At 38.1% G+C, this 24,656-nt stretch overlaps 1 protein-coding gene and 1 pseudogene across 1 annotated transcript in view; one reads left to right on the top strand and one right to left on the bottom strand.

Annotated features, from left to right (window-relative positions):
- SHQ1 (SHQ1, H/ACA ribonucleoprotein assembly factor) overlaps positions 1-24,656 on the bottom strand; it is a 104,759-nt gene that overhangs the window by 24,991 nt on the left and 55,112 nt on the right. The window contains exon 10 of the mRNA XM_030801568.1: positions 23,858-23,978. Coding sequence (XP_030657428.1) covers positions 23,858-23,978 — 121 coding nt within the window. The remainder of the gene's footprint in view (positions 1-23,857; positions 23,979-24,656) is intronic.
- On the top strand, positions 4,371-5,712 carry LOC115832177 (annotated as a pseudogene).

Genomic DNA, 24,656 nt, shown 5'->3' with positions numbered 1-24,656 from the left:
TCATTCCACTGAGACAAATCCAGCCCTAGAAGGAGCAGTTTACAAAAAAGCAGGGAATGCTGTCAGCAGGGAGCAAAGAGCTTGGCTGTGATCACAGCTGCAGATCCCACCTGCTTAAAAAGGCAGCAGCAATGATACAACTCTTCATTCCCTTGCTCAAAAACAGAAGAAATCAGCAGAGATAAGCCGACAGGGAAAACATTACACAAATCGCTGACCCTGCTGCAGGCAGAGAAGAGCTGCCTCTGCTCGGCTTTGATTTTCCAAAGCCTGAGCCTGAGGGAGAGGCAGTTTGACTTTCTTCTTTCCTAGTGCTCCCGATGGCAAGGCACATTCAGATGGAGCCTGGAGGAATACCAAGTGCAAAAGAAAGGGAAATAAATAAATAAACAAAACAAGAACACAGGCTAAACCGTGGAGAAGAGCTGCCATCAGCATCTAGGAAGAAAGATCATATCCCTAGTTGAAAGCAACTCCATTTTACAGGTTTTTGGTAAAACACACAAAGCCCAGAGCCGTGGCTATGATCTTTGTCATGCTGTTGTCCTGCTGAGTGAGGCAAATAAGTATGTGCCACAAGCCTTACTTATGCATTTTCTATTCCTATTGTTTAGTACGTGTCCAAAGAAGAAAACAACAACAGGGCTGCTATCCATGTCAGTGAGAGGAGTTGGAAACAGAGCACTGCATGGCCAGCAGTTTTTTCCTCGACACAAACACAGATTGTTCTCTGCTTTATAAGCAGCCTATTTGCTGCTTAATGGTCATCCACAGTGTGCCTTTACAACAGGGTTCAACATGAGCCACCAGGTCAAATGATGTGTGCCCCCAGTATGTTTTCCCCTAAGCATTCTAGAACCCCGCTGCAGCTTCCAAAATTGATTCCACTATAATACGGTCACTGCTGCCATCCAGGTGCCACATTTATTGAGTGCCCAGTATTTGCTGGGCATTTTGCTAGGACCCAGCTATACAGCAGTGCACAAGAAAAACATGGCTCCTGCTTGCATGGGACCTTCGGTTTGGCAGGAAAAAAGTGCAGGTCCTTTGATCCAGTAGCAGAGCCCTTATTGTTAGGCCAAGGCCACAAACTGCTGCCCCTAGAAGCCAAACAGATGGAGTCTAGCAGGCAGGTGGGGGTCTGTGGCAGAATGGAGAGCACTTGTCCCACATAATGGAGACAGCTGGCCCCAGCTCTAGCCAATTGTTACCATGTGGGGATGTGGGCCCAGCAACTGCCAGAACTTCCGTTATTTCAAGAGCAGCTGTAAATCCAGACTTTTACACAAAATCTTCCAATTTTTAAGTGTTGACAACCAATTTAAAGTCTTTAAAAACTCACTGAGAGCCAAAAGTGACCCAAGGGTCACTAGCTTGCAACTTCTACATCCGCAAACTTAGTTCCATCTCCCCAATTCCCTAACATAGTCTATATATCTCAATACATACCTGCTACACTAATGCGACTGGTTTATCACTGCTTCCAGACCCAGAACAATTATTTTTACTTTGGAATTTGCCTCAAGTTGCATCCCTGCCTAGCACATCTTCCCCACTTCTTTCTGTGCCTGGTCAGATCCCATCCATCTTTAGTTCCCTGTTCAAGACTTCTACTCCACTAAGTCTTGCAGACCAGCCTGGCCTCCCCTTCTTTGAATCACTATGTCTCTTGCAACGGGGCCAGGGTTTGCTCAGCAGTCCTCTAATTCTGCCCTCTGCAAATCTTGTCTTGCCTCTACAACCAGACTAAATGCTCCATAACAGAGACCACATGGGCTACTTCACCAAGAAAATGCCCTGTGTTTATTGGGGGGTCATGTGTTTTGAAGTCAGCAAACAACTGACTGACCACAGCAAGGAGGTTAAGAGCTCAGGCTCTGAAGTCACAAAGCTCTGGGTTAACTTAATCTCTCTGAGCCTCAGTTTCCCTAATTGTAACCTGGGGTGATAACAAAATGAGGACATAACCCAAATTCATATGGGGCTTATGAGATCATCAAGAGAGATAATCTCTATAAAGCACTTAGCACAATGCCTGGTATGCAGTAAGCCCTTGATAAATGCTGGCTATTATTGTTATGGACTGATTGCCTGATTCAGCCAATGCTATTGTTAAACAAGCATTGCATCAATGGAGCTTTGTTCTTAGCAAATATTATTGACCACTTACTCTGTGTTAACATGTTCTAAACAAATTGCATGTGTTAGCTCATCTAATTTTCCTAATTCTCCCCCATTTTATGGATAGCAGAAGCACAGAGAGTTTAAATGGCTTGTCCCAGGCCATACAGACAGAGCAGAGATCTGAAGCTGCCAGCTGGCTCCAGAGCCCATACTCTTAACCATAATACTCTATGGCCTCGCTACATTTCTTTTTTTTTTTTTTTTTTTTTTTTTTTTTTTTTTTTTTTTTAGAGGGTTTCACCGTTCTCGATTCCTGACTCGTGATCGCCCCTCGCCCCTGTTACAGCTGGCCCACGCCCGCTACATTTCTAATAGTAGGGGACAGCTTTCTGACCTCAGCCTTCCCAAATGAGAAACAGGATTTGGCTTTGTGGACGATGGCTTAAGATGACAGAATGATCAGGGACTGGTTTGAGACAGACTACATCTCAGGAGTTCCAGGAAGGAGTTTGCTTTTGCCAGTTTCACTAAGGGCTGTCAGTTTGTTGAATAAACTAAGAATGATAAGGAAAGAAGAAAAATGCCCAGAAAGTACAAGATCATATCTAGTATTACAGAAGGCAAAAACTGTGATATAGATTAATACTAATGACAAAGGTGTTCTGCTGATCACAGAATAACTGAAGAGGGAATCAGGAAAATATACCTAGCCTTGAATATCCACACAGAAGACAGGAAAGAGGCAAATATGTCTTCCTTAACTTTTGAAAAGAAGGAGGAAAGTGATGAAACCATAGACCATGAACTCAAAATATGTGAACTGCATATACGCAGATAAGAGATGAAGCAGGTGATCCCCAGAAGTTACTATGGATTCACACACTGATGCCATCCCTTGAACTAGCCCGCACCTGGGAACCCTGTGCAAAGATTGTGTCTGGATTTTAACAAAACATATGACAATCTCCTGTGGTCTCTTTACGGGCAAAATACAGAGTATGGGTGTATGATTATACAGTTGTCTAGACTGACATTTGACCTTAGAGGTCAGACTGATTTCAACCTGAAGGAAGGTATCTAGTGGAAGAGTACAAAGTTCTGACGTCAGCCTTCCTCATTCAACATTCTACTCACTGTCTTAGGTGAAAACAGAGAATGCTCATTCTAATTCCTTAAGGCCAGAAGCCGTATCTAATTCTTCTTTAGTTCCACGGTGCCTAACCTTGTGCTTGCTCCAAAAAATGACTGCTCATTAGATTTCAGGAGTCAAGTTTATAAACAGTGTTACAAAGGTGACAAAGATCAGGAAATAACCTAGGTGACAGATTCCAGTTCCAAAAAGTTCGTAACAGGTGGATGGGATATGCCAAATCTAACAAGGTGAAACTAAACAGGGACAAATGCAAAGACTGTGAACTAGCTAGCAAAGAAGAGGAATTATACTTAAAGACGAATATGAAGAGTTTCAGCTAGTCATAAACTAAGAATACAGTGAGTTAAGGTTTCCAGTGATAAGTAGATGACTGACAAAGTAATATTCACAAAAACCAAAAGCAATTGCTTCTCTCTGGTCAAACCTGAAGTATTATATTTAAACTGGAGGATACTTTAAAAGGGTCTGGACCAAAATAATAAATAAAGGGAGGGGTTTGAGGGACACTGACAAAGTAGTCTGCCCAAAAAGAGACCAAGATGGACAAAGAGTTGGAAATTTGGACCTATAAGAATAATTTAAGGCAGAAGAGGTTGATCTGGAAGACTGAGAAGGGATACAATAGTAATCTCCAGATAGCTGAAGGCAGACATTTGAAAAGAGAACTTAGTCTATATGGGCCCAGAATTGAAATTAATGTGAAGAAAGCAGATTTCAATCAGATTTAAAGGACAACTTTTAAGCCCTCTAGCCTGCTTCAGAGTAGGAGGGTTCTCATTTATAAGTGAATTTGAGGGTATCAGAGTCAGCCATGCCAAGATAAGCAATCACACAGCAGCGACAGTGCAGGGGTGAATTAATCCACAAAATAAAGGCTTACAAAAGAGAAGAGTTTGCAAGACTTTTCAGTTCTACGACTGGCTGCATTACAGATAGTCATCATCAAGAGGAGTGATGTCAGTGTTAACTTCAAGTCTTACAATGCAGAGATGATTTAGCTGGGTTCGTTAGAGAAAGCTTAAAGCAAAATGTAACAAATATGGTAGAGAAAATGGAATGTGCCAAAGCAAAAAAAAAAAAAAAGCTGCAGTATATGGCAAATTTGGGAAATAGTGAGTTCATCTACTTGGCAGGAGAGGGAGGGTGCCTGATCAGCAAGAATGAGGGATTAAGCTTAGAAGATGAGGAGAAAGATGCAGATGGTGTGGAATCCAACTCAGCCCAGGCATTTAGGCTTTTGTCCTGCAGGCAAGCCATCAAGAACTTCTGAGGAGACCAGTTCAAAGACAAGATTGTCAGATGTTCATTCATCTGGATCTTCAAATGCACATATGGATGCATGTGGACCCTCAGGCAGTGATATGACAAGTCAGACACAACCTAAGCTTTAGAGCACGGGAAGATTGGGCAATTTATCCAGAACCATTTTTGATTAAACTAAAAAATATTTTCTTAGGACTTGTATATATTATTGTAGAAAAGGAAACAGAAGATGTACTAGACAATCTTGATGGTGCTTCCATCGAGGAAAAGCTTGATGGTGCACCTCTGGAAGATGCAGATGGAATTCCTATTGATGCTACTCCCGTGGATGATCTTGAAGGAATCCCTATAAAAAGTCCTGATGATGATCTTGATGGAGTGCCTTTGGATGCAACTGAAAACTCAAAGAAGAATGAGCCTATATTTAAAGTTGCCCCATCAAAATGGGAAGCTGTGGACAAATCTGAATTGGAAGCACCAGGCTGTTACAACTTCTAAATGGGAGTTATTTGACCAGCATGAAGAATCGGAAGAAAAACAAAATCAAAATCAAGAAGAAAATGAAGATGAAGAAGATACTCAAAGTTCCAGATCTGAAGAACATCATCTGTACTCTAATCCAATCAAAGAAGAAATGACTGAGTCCAAGTTCTCTAAGTACTCGGAAATGAGTGAGGAAAAACAAGCCCAACTTCATGAAATTGAGCTCAAAGTCATGAAGTTTCAGAATGAGATGGAATTTTGGAAAAAGACCTAAAAAACCAGTCCAGAGTTTTCAGGAGCAAGTATAACACTACAGAGATAAAAATCTTCAACGAGAGAAAGAGAAGGAGAATGAGAAAGAGACAAGAGAAAGGGACAAGAAAGATAAAGAAAAATTGGAATCTAGTTCCAAGGACAAGAAGGAAAAAAATGAGTATACTCCAACAAGGAAGGAAAGGAAAAGATGACACAGTACATCCCTCAGCCTATCTCACAGTAGCAGTGGTAGACGAGTGAAATCCCCATCACCAAAATCGGAGTTATCAGAGCGTTCAGAAAGACCTCATAAAGACAGCTATAAAAAAAAAAAAAGAAAAAAAAGAACTTCCAGGAAGACAGCCATATCCAAAACGGCATTTCAGAACTGTCAGACTGGCATTACTACAGGAAAGAAACAAGATAGGGAGTGAGACTGTGGTGGCAAGGATGACAGGGAGGACACTGTGGCAAAAGAAGAGGAAATAAAGGCCTGAATTCAAAGAAAGGTGGTGAGACCAAAAAGAGGGATTTATATGAAAGGGACTGTATAGGAAGAATTAAAAGGATCTGCTGACTGAGTCAGTGTGGAGTAGGGAATCAAAGACAGAAACACATGACTTAGAGAACCCAAACATGTCAATCTGCATAACGACAAGACCAAAAACCCAAAAACATCTAAAGTCACAACTGGTTCCCAAATTACTGATTCATCACAGCTTTACGTCGTATGTTCAGAGCTTATTTCTCACACATACAAAATGTAAGATTTTTGTAGTTAGGTTTGAATTTACTGGAAGCCAGTCATCAAAGGTTTATTGAAGAGATGTTCACAAAAATTAAATCCTCCAAGGACAAGAAGATATTCCAGGCCAATACTAATCAAAAGAAAGCTGGGATAGCCATGTTACTATCAGACAAAATAGATGGTAAGGCAAAAAGCATTATTAGTGATACGTTTTAACCTACCAAGAAGATATAACAATTATAAATTAACTAATAACACCAAATAACATGCCTCAAAATATAAAGTGAAAACTGACAGGTCTACAGGAAGAAACTGACAAGACTGACAACATAGGAGATTTTCACACATCTTCTTTCAATTCAAAACGGATAGATTAAACAGATAAAACATATCAGTAAAGATACAAAAAACAAACAGCCCAACCAACAAGTTTCATTCAATGGACAGACATGCAACATGGCAGCTAACAATTCGAAAATCAACACTACTTTTAAGAATAAAACCAAAAGTGTATGAAAACTGAGACCATTCTAGATATAAAATTAATCTCAACAAATTTCAAAACAATGATATAATTATCTGGCAGAATGCAATTAAGTTAGAAATCAACAACAAAAACTTTTCTATAAAAATCCATATGCTTGGAAAGGAGAAAAATATTTCCAAAATTTCATGAGTAAAATCAGAAAAGATGTGGAATGAAAAAGTAATGAAAATTCAGTAAATTCCCAAATCTGTGAGAAGAATATAAAGCAGATACTTGAAAATTTAGTTTTAAATGAAGAGTCAATGTTAGCAAGTTACTAACATCTATGTGCAGAATCTAACAAACTTCCAAAATGCAAATGAAATAAAATGATACAGATAAAAGCAAAAGTAATGAAATAGAAGACAAACATAGAGAGGATCAAGAGCGTTAAATGGGCTGGGCACAGTGGCTCACGCCTGTAATCCCAGCACTTTGGGAGGCTGAGGCAGGTGGATCATCTGAAGTAAGGGGTTCGAGACCAGCATGACCAACATGGTGAAACCCCATCTCTACTAAAAATAGAAAAATTAGCTGGTGGTGGCGGGCACCTGTAATCCCAGCTACCTGGGAGGGTGAGACAGGAATATCGCTTGAATTCGGCAGGCAGAGGTTGCCGTGAGCAGAGATCATGCCACTGTACTCCAGCCTGGGCACCAGAATGAGACTCCATCTCCAAAAATAAAAAATAAAATAAAATAATTTTTTAAAAAGTAGCTAATCAAATATACCCTCTTACAAAAATAATTTAAAAACAAAAAAACAAAGAGACAGCACAATTATCAGTAATGTAAAAGACAACAATTACAGATGCTGTGGAGAAAACAGGTAAGAGCAAATAAAAACAACTCTATGCCAGAAAGTTTGAAAATCTAGAAATGGACAAAGTTTTAGAAAAATAAAACCTATCAAAACTGACTCAGAGAAATAAAGAACCAGAATAGTTCTATAACAATTAGAAAATCTGAGTAAATAGTTAAGAGTTTTCCCATAAAGAAAGAAAGCCACAATGGCTTTTTTTTGTTTGTTTGTTTTTTGTTTTTTGTTTTGTTTTTTTTGGTGAATGCTACTGCAGGTTCAAGGAATGTATCATTTCAATATTACATGCACTGTTTCAGAGAACAGAAAAGGCAATGCTAAGTCATTTTATCAGGAAAGGACAGTACAACAATGGGAAATTATAGGCCAATCTTTCCTCCTCCCATACATACCCTCTTCCTGATTGTGGGCACCCACAGAGTTTGCAAGCCAAATCCAGCATCATGTTTAAATAATACATTATAATCAAGATAGGTTTATCCCAGGAATGCAAGGCCGAATTTGTTTGAAATTTTACACATGCCATTCATTACATTAACAAATTAAAGGAGAAAATTTTTAAGATCATCCCAAGGATGAGGAAAAAATACAATAAAATTCAAAACTATTTAGAATAAAAAACTCTATGCAAAATAAGAATAACATGAATCTTTCCTAACTTGATAAAGGCTATCTACAAAAGCAAATATCATATTTAATGATAAAATGTTGAAAGCATTTTCTTAAAGATAAAGTACAAGATAAATACATTACCACCATATCTATTCGGGATTGTACTGAAGGGCCTAGGCCAGTGCAATAAAATGAAAAGAAAAAGAAATGAAGAATATAAAGACTGAAAAGGAAGAAACCAAACTGTCATTACTTGCATTACTACTGCCTATATAGAAAACTGGAGAGAAATTATACATAAGAGTTAATAGTAGAGTCTGGCAAGGTAGCTGGATAGAAATCAATTTTAAAAAGTGAATTACATTTCTATATACATTAATGTGCCACATAACAACGTTGTGGTCAGTGATGAACTACACAGGGTGGTCCCATAAGAGTACAATACCCTGATTTTACTGTACCTTTTCCATATTTAGATATGTTGAGATATACAAATACCACTGTGTTACAACTGTCTACAGTATTCAGGATGGTCACATGCTGTACAGGTTTGTAGCCTAAGAGCAATAGGCTACACCATAGAGCCTAGGTGTGTAGTAGGCTATGCCATCTAGGTTTGTGTAAGTGCAATCTATGATGTTCACACAATAAAACTGCCGAATGATACACTTCTGAGAACGTATCCCTACCATTAAGCAATGCATGACTGTACTTTAAACAGGCAGTTTGTAAGTAATTTTTTTAATAAAGTATTTATATCGAGCAATAAATCGAACAAAAAAATGAGTAAGCCTTTAATGGAAAAAAATTATAAAATTTTATTGAAAGACATTAAAGAAAACTTAGAGAGTCATACCATATTATTGGAAAGAGACACAAAATGTTTTAGCCTCTCCAAACTGATTAACAGATTCAAAGCAATTCCAATCAAAATGTTTTTCATGGAACTTGACAAGCTGATTCTAAGATATAAAGCTACAGTAATTAAGAAAGTATGGCACTCTCACATGATAGACAAGTAAATCAGTGGTGCTGAACAGACAACCTAGAAATAGATCCACACATACATGTTAACTTGATTTATGAGAGTGAGCACTGCAGGATGTATGAGGAAAGGATAGACTATTTAATAAATGAAGCCAGGATTTGGTTATCCATATGGGAAAAAAGAAACTGGATCCCCTGTTGCATAACATACAAAAAATCTATTCCAGGTGGACTAAGAACTTAAATGCAAAATGCAAAAGAATAAAAATTTTAGAAGATACTATAGGAGAATATCTTTATAACATCCAAATCATAAAAACTTTCTTAAACGAGAACCAAAAGCACACTCATAAAGGAACACATTGAGAAATTCTACAGCATTGAGATTAAAAACTTCTGTTTATGAAAACACTACAAGGAGACTGAAACATAAAGTGGAAGAAAATATTTGCAACATATTTAACCAATAAAGGACTAGTATCCAGAATACTGGAAGAATCCTATAAATCAAAAAGAAAGGAAGTCCTATTGAAAAACAAGGGACACAATAGACAGACATTTCATAGTAGAGGAAACACCAACGGCTCATAAACACATGAAAAGACGCTCAGCTTCACTAGTAATTAAGAAAATGCAAATTAAAATTATAACAGAAACTATTTCATACCTCTTCAGATTGTCAAATCTTAAAATTTGAACCATATAAGTGCTGGCATGAAGGTGGAATCAGGAAAATTCTTATACATTGCTGGTTAAAGTATAAATTGAAATAAATTGGTATGACCACTTTGGAAAACAGTTTGACACTGCCCATTAAAGGCTAACATATCACTGTCCCTAATCCCAGAAATTCCATTCCTAGGTATAGGGCTTAACCAAAAAGTTGCACAAGTACACCATGAAACATGTACAGTGATATCTGCAGCAGCATTTTCCTAATAGCCCAAACTGGAAACCATTTATTAGTGGTTCCACAGAGTAACAGACAAACAAACAGCACTATATTCAGGCAATGGGATAGTACACTGCAGGATAGAAAAGAACCACCTACAACTCTATGCATCATCATGGATAAATCTTTTTAAAATCACAAGAAACAAGTAATAGAAGAACCATACATATAGTAAGATTCTATTACATAAAGTCCAAAAGCAAGCAAAGCTAAAAACTAAACTTGAGATATATGCACGAATGGTAAAACTATATGGAAAAGTAAAGTAATGATTGACATAAAATTTAGAGTTGTGGTTACCACAAGTTAAGGTGGGAAATACAATTGGGATTGGTCCCATAGGGAATCTCTAGGAAATTGGTGATATTCTATTTCTTAAGATTGGAGGCCAGGCGTGGTGGCTCACGCCTATAATCAATCCACTTTGAGCACTTTGAGAGGTTGAAATGGGAGGATCACTTCAGCCCAGGAGTTCAACCAGCCTGGGGTAACAAAGCAAGACCCTATCTCTACAAAAAATAAAAAATTAGCTGGGCGTGCCTGTAGTCCTAACTACTCAGGAGGATGAGATGGCAGGGTCACTTGAGCTCAGGAGTTTGTGGCTCCAGTGACCTATGATCACATCACTGCACTCCAGCCTGGGTGACAGAGACCCTGTCTCTTTAAAAAAAAAAGAAAAGAAAAGAAAAAAAAGAAATCAGTGGTAGTTACATGAATATTCAGTTCATTATTATTCTTTAATTTGCATAATTGTATACACTTAATTTGCATAATTTGTATACACTTCAAATATTATTGTATTTTTCATAAGAAAACATTTTAAGAAAATAACTAAACTCTACAAACATTCAAAAAACACATACAAAAGGCAAACCTCCATAGACAACTCAGCCCAGGAGTTCATTAAATAATAAAGGCAACAATAACAGAGGCAAATAAAGAAAACTGGCCATTATCCAGAATTATGATTAAAGTACAGATCACCACAAAAGAGTTTAAGTTCTGTATAGAGAAGAATTCCTTTAACAAAAGCCAAAATCCTGAGATTCCTTTTCCAAAATTAGGTTTTATCATTCATTCAGCTGTGCAGGCTACAAATCCAGGCATCATCCTCCATGTTGCCTTCTTCCTCATTCTCTAAATCCATTTGAGTTCCTAAAAATCCTAATTCCCTAGTCAGGCTACATCACGCCTCATAAGGACACTATTAATAGTCTTGAAACTGGCCTAAAAAGCTCTTTACACTACACTGGTGATCTCCCATCACATGCCGAAAATCCTTCGCTGGCTTCTCGCTACTCTTAGAATAAGGATAAAAATTCTTAACATTACTTAAAAGGCACTATACTGTCTGGGATCTGACTAAATCATCAACCTTTTCTTGACCCCTCCCCCCCACACATATCCCCTTTCTCTAGGTTCCAGCCACCTTGACCTTCTTACAATTTCTTGAAAATATATAAAATTCCCTCCTCCTGCCACAGAGCCTTTGCACATGATGGGTCTACTATATATTCCTGAAGTCCACCACCTTTCTTAGGTTAACTCCTACTTGTACTTCAGTACTCAAACCAAACATTTCCCCAGGGGATCCTCCTTCTCCTCCTAATCCCCTCACCAGGCGAGGTCAGCCATCTCTCATGGCAGTATGAATCTTTTCTTTTGCACCACTTTCCAAGGTTTTAATTTTACTTTTTATGTATGCAAGTATTTGATTAACACTTCCCTCCCCATTAGACCACACATTCTAGAAGGGCAGAAGCCAAGTCAAGTTTTTGTTTACCATTGGCAGGCCCCTGGCAGAGAACCCTGCACACAGTAGGAACTCATAAACTATTTGTTGAATGAATGGACTGATGAACAGATACTCAAGTCTAAAGCAGACACAATTAAAGAACCACCATTTCTACCACATAGGATAACAAGACTCCAAAAGATAGAAAACGAAGTCAGTTACCTGGCTTAACTCTCATGCCCAAGCCTCAAGAGGAGAGCCCACTTTAAAATGGCAGGGGACTTTAAAACAGTATGATTAACAGAAACAAGTAACACTGACCTATACAGAAGATGGAAAGATCTATGTGGCTCTGGTTTAAAAACAAAAGCAAAACTGTTTTCACACAAACCTGGAGCAAGGTTGGATCTTTCTGATAAAAAGGTACAAGGCCAGACGAGGTGGCTCATGCCTGTAATCCTAGCACTTTTGTGAGGCCAAGGCAGGAGGACTGCTCGAGGCCAGGAGTTCGAGACCAGCCTGAGCAACACAGCAAGACCCTGCCTCTACTATTTAAAAAATATTTAATTTTTTAAAAAAGGTATGATATGCCTTACTTACCAGGTAAAATTTCTGTATTTCAAATATGCATCTGAAACCATGGATCACAATAAAGCTTCTGAAACATAAGGGTATGTAGTGCTGCCACATTCAGAACACAAGCTTCACAACCAGAATTGTGAAAGCTTGACCTGTATGATTAATCCAGTATTTAATATAGAATGGAGATCCTTTGCCAATAGTTTTATTCAGATCACTAACTTATACAGCATTAAGTGAAGTCCTTTTAACTGTTTTGTCCCTTAAAACAAGCAGATAGGACAAATGCTGACAACTGTAATTTTAAATATCAAGTTGAAAGTGAAGTCAATTTCTTCTAGTAAGAACTAAACCCTTATTTTTCTGAAGCATTAGGATATTCTAAGGCTAGAAATAAAATCTAAATTGGCTGGCAAGCTTATTTGGAATGGCACAAAGCTACTTAATACCATATGCGAGAAGGTGTTTTATTCTTTGCTAAAAGAAAGTGTCTCTGGGTTCTTAAGGTGTCAAAAGTGACATCCACAAAGAACAACTTTGAGGGTCTAAGTGCTCTGGGTTTATAGGATACATACACACTGAAAGTGGCAAGAGTCAGGAGAAGAGATGATCATCAGAAGAGACATCACTTTTCACCTTTCACTGTCATTTCAAGTATACCACATAATTACAAATCTGGGATGTAAAGTGATATCTCATGCATTACAAGACTAAAGTCAGGCAAACTAAACAAAAGACAAACATGCCATGATATCAGAGGTGTATTCCATCACTTGATGTGCTATACAACTCAGAGAACAAGCGATTCTCCTGCCTCAGCCTTCCGAGTAACTGGGATTACAGGTGCCCACCACCACACCTGGCTAATTTTGTATTTTTAGTAGAGGCAGAATATAGAAGTAAATAAAGTAAAAAGTATGGTGGTCTGCACTCAAGGCAATTTTCTTTTCTTTTTTTTTTTTTTTTTTTTTTTTGAGACAGTCTCACTCTGTCCCCTGGCTAGAGTGCAGTGACGCAATCTCGGCTCACTGCAACCTCTACCTCCCAGGTTCAAGTCATTCTCGTGCCTCAGCCTCCCAAGTAGCTGGGATTACAGGCACGGGCCACCATGCCTGGCTAATTTTTGTATTCTTAAGTAGAGATGGGGTTTCGCCACATTGGCCAGGCTGGTCTTGAACTCCCAACCCCAGGTGATCCGCTCACCTTGTTCTCCCAAAGTGCTGGGATTATAGGCGTGAGACACCATGCACAGCCTCAGGTGAGATTTTCAAGAAGGGCTCACATTTCAGAAAAAAGAAAGCCCTTATACCCTACATGAAATGAAATAAACATAATAATTAGATAATTCATCAGTGCTTGTTTGAGTTTTCCCAAGTATGAACTTAGCATTTAAGTCAGGTAGTTAGTTTGACACTACAAATGCAGTTTTGCTCATTGTTTTGGGGCACCATTTTATTATTTATATAAAATTACAGAGCAGAAAGAAGAAACCATATCATTAGGAGTCCTTAATTGGCAGAGACTGACGAGAGTCCCCGAACCCCAACACTAATTTCCTGGCAGAGGCAATCCCGGCCCTGCCATAACTTAGGCTTTGAGAAAAAAGGTGTAAGACTCTCTTTGAAAATAGAAATGGCTGTTCCATGAAGCAGTGGCCTTTTAAGCTTCTAATCAAATATCACACCACTAAAAAAAAACGTATGGTAAGTAGCCACTAAAAATAATTTTTGCCATTAATCCATGTATGAAATATTTATGAAGCTTAATTTCATTCTCAAAAAATAATTATAGGTAGAAGATCTATTACGGTTTTCCTATACCCCAAAAAGATTGTTTTATGTACTCCCTGGAAAAAGTGGACCTCCATAGGAAGCCACGGCAATAGAATAATTTAGAGAATAAATACTCTAAATCACAGTTTCAGGATATTATAAAACTCTCCAGGAAAAGACAGTGAGACAAACACAAAACAGAAAACATGATCCACTTCATGAAAGTCCTAATTTATCACTTTAAGTTTAACAGAAGTATGAAGCTCTTACGTGAAAAGGACAATAGAAACATATAACAGCTAATATTTCCTTTAGTTTAAACCTTCCATAATGCCACACTAAATGAAAACATCTAAAATTGGATCAGAAATTTGCTTATATCCAACCATTAAAATAGATTTTGTCAATTTCTTTCAACACTCTGCTAATATCTGTTTTCTGAAGCAAAAACAATTTCTTTGAAAGCTGTTTAAATTGAAACAGTACAAGAATAATCAATGAAAAAAACTGTAAAATGTCATATAAATCACTTAAAGTCCAGAAATATACCTCAAGAAGGTCCTTTTCCAACACTCCATGCTCAACGATACGTTCCATAGCTCTGTTTATTATTTTCCCAGCTTCTATTTATTCAAGAAAGTAGTCAGAGCAGGAAATGGGACAAGTGAAATGATCACAATCAATCTCATCACCTTTGCAACATGCTGGGAATGTAATTAATCCTCTATTTATTTAGGGGACTTCACACCCCTTACATTAAGGTGGCAACTCCCTGTTGGCTTCAGCTGAGATAATTACGTTATAACAAAGATTGGGTTTCAATCATAATAGACAGAAGAAAAAGGAAATTGTACTTGAAGTTGTCAGCTTTTTAAAAAAGCTTTCTTGTGACTCCACTGAAAGAATGCTCTTGACAAAGCTCTCCTTAAACAGAGCACTTTCTAAGTATGATAACCACACATATGCCACATTAATCAATGTAAGCCTTTTCTCTGAATAAGATGTTAAGACAATTCAAGCACAGTGAAAATTCTACATGAAGTAGAGGATACTGGTTTACAAAACCTGACTAAATCAATCACCACCCTAACTCACTTGATCCTGTGGGTCTCCCTCCAAAGAGAATCCTCCAAAGAGCTTTGAGGTACAAAAACACACAAGAACAAGGAGATGAAGGAAAATAGCAATTTGCTTACTCTGTAAAAAGCCATGGTTCCACCAAGCCAAAACTAAGGACTTGGGCAGTCTAGAGCCAAGTATCAGGGACTAAAACAAGAAAGAACAGGGACATCTAACACAGCCACCCAGCTACAGCTATAAAAGGGGCTTGATATACATACTACTCCCTAGATAAAGGTAGAGTATTTTCCATGCTTATTCACCTCTGAAAATGGTTCATATGTATCCTCACATTTTCTCCTCTAACCTCCTCCACCTTAAGAAAATTAAGATGAAACTATAAAGGCCTTGCCCAGTTTATTTTTATAAACTTTTTTTTTTTTTTTTTTGAGATGGGGTCTCCCTCTGTCACTCAGGCTGGAGCGCTGTGGCATGATCTTGGCTCACTACAGCCTTGAACTCCTGGGTTCAAGCACATGCCATCACGCCCAGTTAAGTTTTGTTTTGTTGAGACACGGTCTCATTATGTTGCCCAGGCTGGTCTCGAATTCCTGTCCTCAACTGATCCTCCCACCTCAGCCTCCCAAAGCGTTGGGATTATAGGCATGAGCCAGCATGCCCAGACCTAAACTTTCTCTATTTTTATCAATGTATCATAATCATGATGTCCATGGTACATGTGTAAGTAAAAATGATAAATGAATTATGTTTCTATTTCTAAAAATTCTCAAATACGTCAAACCCATTTTTTCCAAGTCTGGATTCATGATGATTAGAATGTTTGTATGTATTAAGCTCCTCAGGTATCTGAGTATCTCAACAATATTTCACCTATCTTTCATAGCATTTAAGCTCTTGAATAACCAAAATGTCCAAGAAATTGAGCACTACTCAATTTCCAGTTCTTTAGTAAAAGCAAAACAAAATGTGGTCTCATGGAAGAGAAAAAGGACATTAGGTAAAAACTAAAAAAATCTAAATAAACTTTAGTTAATAATAACATATCAATATTCGTTCATTAATTGTGACAAATATATCATTCCAATATAACAGGTTAACAGAGAAAACTGGGTAGGGTACATGGGAACTCTGTACTATCTCTGCAATTTTTCTGTAAATCTAAAACTATTCTAAAATAAAAAGTTTACCTAAAAAAAGATACAAATTAAAATTTTAAAAAAAAAAAAAGAACAACAAAAATATCCCACAAACCTTTAACATTCAAATATATGATTCTTTTCTTAGTTTTTTCAATACACTTGGTTACAGGAAACATTCATATCTTTATAAAAGGTTATTTTAGTCTTAGATCTGTAGGAACATTTGTAATCCTGTGATTTATTGGCACATTTCTTGTAAGAGAAGTCTAATGAAGAGCAACAGTCCCCAGTGGGCACTGCTGAACTACTGGTGATAAGGTACAGAACCATTAAGTAAATCCTTTCTATATGAAACCACGCTGAATGGATCCAAGTGAATGGATACTGCCTTGTACTAATCTTTTCTTATGGAGATAAAAATCCACTTCCATCCAGGATGAATTTGTGGATTTAATTAAAAATAAACAGTAAAACTAAAGAGCAACTTGACATGCCAGAATAAGCACCTTACCAAGAATGATTTTAATCCAAGGAGGTTTAACTTGCTTGAAATTACGCACAATTGTTTCTTAAAATTTCTACACGCTAATCATTAGCAGCTAATGTAACACTTAGCATTTCACCATTTGTCAGAGAAGTAACTTCCCATACCAATGTAAAACCACCTAGAGTGTCTGATTATCGCTCTGCGTGCCTGAATTTAACAGATCCCCAAAATCACCTTCCACTCTGTAGATTTATTACAAACATCAGTGACTTGGAGGGTGGTAGGTATCATGGCTTTCCTCCAGCTATGGCTCAAAATGGTACTGTGAAATTACAGCAGTGTCTTCTTGAGGTGGCTGCATGTCCTCCACCTTCACTTTCTTAGAAACACCACTCACTACTTCTGATCCCAGTGTGACCAAGCCAACTGGACCAGGAAAATACACTTACTCTTGCTGAGCCAATCACATTCTTCCTCCCCTGGAATTACAAACAAGAGAATCTATCCCCACTGAAAGTAAAGACATGTAAACTCAGAGCTGCGGAGTGGCCATCCTCCATGTGCAATGAGAGAGAAGAGTGGCAGTGACTTGCAGAAGGCAGCACCATGCAAGACCACATGCAAGAGCAAGCCGAATGCCTCACTTTCTCATCATCTGACCTCCTGGTATCCAGCTGTACTCCTGAAAACGTACAGTTCCAGGGGATAACCTATAGTCGCCAATAAAGCTCCCCAATTTTACTGTAAAAGTCTGAGTGAGTTTCTCTTATGGGACCAATTGACAAGAAGTAGTCATAAGCCGTGCTCCTGTATTCCCAGCTACTCCAGAGGCAGAGGCAAGAGGCTCACTTGAGCTGTGGAGCTGGAGGTCACATAGCGAAATTCCATCTCTTAAAAAACAAAAAGAATTAGTTAAGAATACTAGCAGCCTCCGGCATAAAGACTAGAGAGATAGGATTTCTTATCTGACCCTATTACTATAACATTGTGACCCTCGAAATGTTAACAGTAGACCCTCTTGTTCAACAATAAAGGGAGACAGCAAGGATAAACTATGATCCAAATGCAAAAAGCCTCACATCCACTCTTGTCCTACCTATACACTGTAGCTAGAACAAGAAAATTTGTTCACCATGTTGCATACATGTTCTCCTTGTCTACTCATCTGCATGATGTTATTTTCCCAGCTTGAAATGCATCCACTCCGATTATTATTATACTTATAGGTAACACAGTGCCATGTAACCAGAGAACATTTTTTATGTTTTGTGACTTAATTCATTTCCCTTCTTGTCTAAACTCTTCTTTATACATCTGTCCCAGCTGTGCTCCAAATGTTCCTGGCTCCCTCTTTACTGATATTCCTTAGAGGCATTAAATCAGCATTTCCAAAATTCAACTCCTCATCTTCTCTCCCAAACTACACCCTCTTCATTATTATTTAATCTTGGCATAGGCACCTTCAACAGCCCGGTTAGATGCCCAAGTCAAAACTGGCATCTCATCTTGGCTCCTCCCCTTCTCTCTCTCCCAGCAGTGTCCCATCAATTACTAAGTCTGTCTCATCTGCCTCTCAAATCTGATGACTAGTCTCCTTCCCCATTCTCACTCACCTGTCTCAGGCTATTTTTCCTGAATTACCCTGCTTCTTAACTGGCCTTTAAGTCTCGAGCTCTGAGCTCTGCCCCACCACAATTCATTCCCCACAATGTCACCTGATGGATCTTCCCAGAATGTCAGTCTCATCCCCTCACTCACGCAGGCAGTTCATCACTTAAAACTCTTCAGAGGCTCCATATTCTCCCAGGACAAAGGACAAGCATCTTTAGGTGGCCAAGCCTCTACATGAACCTCTAGCCTCACTTCTTTCCTATCCCTTCTGTACTATAACCTATGCATCCTGGGTTTTCAAGCCTTTCAAATGGGCCATATTCTTTTGTCTACTGTCTGAAATACTCTTCATCCCCACTTCCCCACCTGCATCTGGCCAATTCTTACAAACCTTTTAGCTCTCAGCTTAAACTCTTCCTCTGGAAGCTTTTTCCTTCAGCCCTGTGTCCTCTTAGATGTTTCCACAGCACCCATACTTGCCCACTGTAGTCGCTATTCGGTATAATATATTATATCTGCATTTCCCACTGGAAGACCAACTTTACGACGACGTGTCTCTCTTGTTCACCACAGTATTCCCAGCACCTATCTCACCACCTGGCACATAATAGAGCTCAATAACTACTGGTTGAAAAAAAATACATGACTCCACTTTTATATGTAATTCTGATGTGGCATGTCTGCATATGAGTCTCTCTCACTCCCTCATTTTGGCAGAGGAACCGGGAACAACAGACAGCCAGAAGGAAGAGATGTATGTTATCTACCCTGTTCTTAGCATAATCCTATCCCCTTCAAAAGCACATGCACATAGAAAGCAACTCAAGAATCTAGAGCAATCAAAAGGTCTTAAGTTTTCTAAAATTTTAGAACTTCACTCCTGAAATGACTTAGGTTTACTTCCAACTGAGAAAACTGAGGTTCATGATTTATCAAATGACAGATAACTATTTTGTGATATAGCTGTTTCCCTCTACAAACTTCCCACATTAGTGTCCAAAACGTCAGAAAATTTCAGTAAAAAAAGTTAATTGCACTGAGTATTGGAGTTAATTAACCACTAATCAGTTTAATGCAAAGAGGGTTTACCATTTCAAAAACTTTTTTTCTTTTTCCCCAGAAACTATACTAGAGAGAAAAAGTGTGATTTAACATCTTAATTACAGGTTCACATTTGTACTGATGAGAGTCAGGATTTTAGATTTTAGTTTCATTTAAAAACAATAAAATAATAACATGCAGCAAAAACAAAAGAATACCGTTCTTGATCCCTTGTCATTTCAAAATGTGCTATGTATTAAAACCATACAGTTTTAACGTGAAATTTTCTCAGTGAGCATATATGTACTCTTTTTATAATGAGGAATAAATTAGTTACTCAAAAAAAACTCTGTAATGGATATTATGTTATAAAGGGAAATGGTTCATAGGGTATTATCATGAGTATAAAACGGGCTACAGAATGGTATGTGCAGTATTGCTTCCACTGGTTTAAAAATGCATTGGGAAACAAATAGAGGAAATATCAAAATACTAATACTGGTTGAATTAGATTAAGTGACAAAGTGACTTGCTAAGGTCATACGGTCAATGAGAAGTAGAGCTGGAATGTATTGCAGTTCATTATTTTCTATCCCACCTTATATAAAAAGGTGCCAACTATTTGAATGCAAGGACTTTTTTGCTAATCTGTAGTGTTGGATATCATAAAAATTATGCATGTATCTTTTTTTTGGTCCATGCTATCGTTAGTGTTAGTGTATTTTATGTGTGGCCCAAGACAATTCTTCCAGTATGGCCCATGGAAGCCAAAGGGTTGGATACCATGGAAATGTTAAATTTCAGAGGGTCAGAACTATCACTGCTACTGATGGTAGCCCACCAGCAAAGAATCGGGCAACTTGTATATGTAGCTGAAATACCAATAAAAATAAGAATTGATTTATATTTTTAAAGTGCTACATTTAAAAAAAAAATGAAAAATGTTCCTTTAATCCGGTCTAATAGGTATCATTCAATTTGAGTAAAACTGATTGTGCTCACAAACTGTGATGGGCCCAGACAGGTGCTTATTCACATAGACCTTAGCATTTTAGAGGGGAAAGAGATACACATCTAGATTCCGACAATATAAGGCAGGCATGAGAGGTGCCCAATGATCTCTCAACCAAGTGCTATGGGAACATCCATGAGAAAGACGTTTCATTCATTCCTTTTCCTATAGGAAAATCTCTCTGAAGAAAGGGCTTTTGTCTTTTTTCTTCCACATGCTATGGGTGGAGACAACTGGTTGCATAAGTGGCATATCTTGAAAAATATGAAATCTGGAACCAGAAGACCTGACCTATCTCTTATAAGACATATAACCTGAAACAAATCACTTTCTAAGGCTGCCAACCAGAGAACATTTGCTGTAGTGAGCACCACACTCAAAACTTCCAGTGAAGCTTACAGTGAAGGGTGGTAGGGAGCATTCTTTTCAGAAAAACAATTCGTAAAATCTGTAACTCAGAATGAGAGGCCAGGAGCTTCAGTTTTTCAGCTTTGCAAATATGCATTACAAGACACAGATATCATAGGGAAAAATAACATAGGGAAACTTAGTACAAAAGCAGAAGTAACAATAGATGTTGCTATCACTTTATTAATTCAATGTAAGAATGACTTTGCTACCTATGTTTCAATAGGTTTTTGCCAAACCATATATCTGACTGTAAAAATGGAATGCTGTTTTTGTGCTAGTCAGAATTTAGCAATTACCTGGTATTTCAAACAAAACCTTACATAGTTTTTATTATTATAATCAAAAACATCAAACTAAACTAAGAAAAATACACGGCTCTTTTCAAACATAAAAATAAGGTGCTAGATTTCACTGATAAACTATATGTAGAAGAAACAAACCAGAAGGTAAAAGTTACGAAAAAATTACTTACGAAAATCATGGATCTACACTGCAGCAGAATTATTTAGACCTAAGAAGTTCACAGTAAAGAAAATACTAGAAAGCTCAATCATGTTGTGCTTGTAAAATTAAGAATGAAACTAGAAATTTTTATAAAAATTAGATAAACAAATGTTTTATTTCAAAAGAAAGAAAAAAACAGCCGGGCTACAGTTAAAATTTAACATACAAACTGAAAGCAACACGCCTGTTTAGGGAAAAGAAAGTTATGTTCAAATTGGTGAAGTTGAAAAAACAACTTTTGCAAAGTAATTTGAAGAGTTCCTGCTGGTTTCTCTCTCCTACCTCACTCCCCAATACATTATCCCATTTTTAAAAAGTACTATTAGCACAACAATTACAAAGAACCTAAGAATTTCGCTTCATTTCCCACAATGTAAAACCAAGAGAAAAAGTTCTTTTTTTTTTTTTTTTGAGACAGAGTCTCGCTCTGTCGCCCAGGCTGGAGTGCAGTGGCGCAATCTCGGCTCACTGCAAGCTCCGCCTCCCGGGTTCATGCCATTCTCCTGCCTCAGCCTCTCTGAGTAGCTGGGACTACAGGTGCCCGGCTAATTTTTTGTATTTTTAGTAGAGACAGGGTTTCATCACGGTCTCGATCTCCTGACCTCGTGATCCGCCGACCTCGGCCTCCCAAAGTGCTGGGATTACAAGCGTGAGCCACATTTCAGGGTAGGTCTGATAATCCCTACATCTACTTGACAGCCTATATCTTTCTACTTTAATGAAAAACAAACTTCTCTTTAGCTAATAAAGAATATCACAAAGAGAGAAACAGACACTCATAGAAATGGGATCCTGGCGCAAACCTCAATATTCATTACATGTTTACAAAAATCATCATTCCTAAAAAAAAAAAAGAAAAAAAAGAAAAACCAAAACCCACACAGACAGACTATCCCCGTTTAATTTTATTATGAAAATGAAAGTAACAACAGGAAATGGCAGCAGGGTATTTGATAAGCTCAATTAGCAGGAGGATCAAATGAAGTGATGACATGCCATTATGACCTCAGGGGTTAAACATTCAATTTTCCATCTGGTGAAATCTAGATTTCCAACACAAACGCTGACACCACCTGCTGTATGTTATTAGGCATTATCTTGAGCAATCTCTAAGCATTTTCTGTACAACACGTATAGCCTCAAGTTTTTTCATATTTCATTCTGCAATATAATTGCTCCCCCATGAAGAGAAATAAAAAATAAATCCCATATAATGGCTCATTCAAAACAGACATTAAAATCCACACTAAAGCATTTATTTATCAATCATGGCAGTAGCAAAAATATCAAGATTTTTCTTCTTTTAAGTCACAACTGACATTGTGGCTATCATTTTCCATAGCACCTAGGAGTCATTCCAATTAAGAGTTCCCTTTATAGGTTTTTTTTGTTTTTTTAATACAGACAGGGTCTCACTATGTTGCCCAGGCTGGTCTTCAACTCCTGAACTCAAGCGATCCTCCTGCCTCGGCCTCCCAAAGTGCTGGGATTACAGGCATGAGCCAACATGCCTGGCCCATTTATAGGTTCTTAATTAATAGCCTCTTGCTACTGAAATGGAATTTTGTCATGTCTAATAAGAATCAGATTACAGAACTACACAAAATAAAAATTCACTGCATTTTAAAATGCAATCGTTAATCTACTATGTTTCTTTGATTGACACAATGAGAAACACTTTTAAAAATTTTTATAAACCAAGTGCTGGAGCTCATTTGTGAGCGTTCGGACCCTTCCATACATGCGTTATCAAGAATCATGCTATTAGGCTCTGCAGGTGGTGGTAAGCCAGTGGCTAGCCATTGAATGCAGAGCTCTCATGTGGATTCATTTGATGCAGTTTGCATACTAAAATGTTTGCACACACAAACATGAATGCACATACATCTACACACACTCACACTCTACTGTAAGTGAACTACAGATACAAGTTCAGATACCCAGTCTTGAGATTTCGTACTGGACAGTCAATAGCAAGGCAATCAGTATCACAACTGTTTTAATACCTGTTTTCCAGGACATACCAATACCAATTTTTTCTAATAAAATTAACTTTTCACGATCTGTGTACCTCCTTCCCTAAGCAAATTCATCAAGCTCCCCATGTTAATCCAGTTACTTTTTAGTGTTTGGTAGGTCAGTGGGTTTCCTTCTCATTAAAACTTATTCCTGGCCAGGCACAGTGGCTCACACTTGTAATCCCAGCACTTCGGAAGGCCAAGGTGGGTGGATCACCTGAGGTCAGGAGTTCAAGACCAGCCTGGCCAACGTGGTGAAACCCCGTCTCTACTAAAAATAAAAAATTAGCTAGGTGTGCTGGCACACGCCTGTAATCCCAGCTACTTGGGAGATTCTCAAGATCACTTGAACTTGGGAGATGGAGGTTGCAGTGAGCCGAGATCACACCAATGCACTCCAACCTGGGCAACAAGGGCAAGCCTCCGTCTCAAAAAAAAAAAAAAAAACTTACTTCTCAGGTTATTTCGTTTTCTTCCTCCTGGGTAAATAGGTATTTCAGCAATGTGAACATCTAAAAATTCGTAAGTAACTCGATGAAAACTTACTTGACTTTCTGAATCCACACACAGTAGTCTGAGATGTAGAGATCATTCAGTATGTATGCTGGGTCATTTTCCTGAAAAATTTTGTGAATATCCAGGAGACACTTTAAAACTGCACTTTTACCTGAAGAAAATTGAAATAACATAAAATTATCCTTAAGAAAAAGAAATTCAGATCCCGAGAGGTAATATATCTAAAGCAGCTCAGAATCCTGATCATTTCTTAAGAATATTTTTAAATGCAAAAAAATTTATGAGTCCTATTAGGTCCAAACCCCTTTATTGATTTCCTTAAGAATTACATATAATCTTTGGCCAGGCACAGTGGCTCACACCTGTAATTCCAGCACTTTGGGAGGCCAAGGCAGGCAGATCACAAGGTCAGGAGATCGAGACCATCCTGGCTAACATGGTGAAACCCCGTCTCTACTAAAAATACAAAAAATTAGCCAGGTGTGGTGGCAGGCGCCTATAGTCCCAGGTACTGGGGAGGCTGAGGCAGGAGAACAGCATGAACTGGGGAGGCGGAGCTTGCAGTGAGACAAGATCGTGCCACTGCACTCCAGCCTGGGCGACAGAGCAAGACTCCATCTCAAAAAAAAAAAAAAAAGAATTACATATAATCTTTATATTCTGTTGTTACAGCTGACTAGTTGTGGTTATTATTAAAATGCTATGAAATACAACTAGGTCAATTAAATGAAAGGCAGGAAAGTTTTCTAAACCAAATGAATAGTTAAATGCATCATAATTTTAATCAGATGTTCTTCCAATTTAAGCTTTCAACATAACATGGAAAACT

Source organism: Nomascus leucogenys, chromosome 21 (genome assembly GCF_006542625.1).
Source record: "Nomascus leucogenys isolate Asia chromosome 21, Asia_NLE_v1, whole genome shotgun sequence".
Lineage (NCBI taxonomy): Eukaryota > Metazoa > Chordata > Mammalia > Primates > Hylobatidae > Nomascus > Nomascus leucogenys.
The sequence above is the reverse complement of the archived record's forward strand: the minus strand, read 5'-3'. Positions and strand labels throughout refer to the sequence as shown.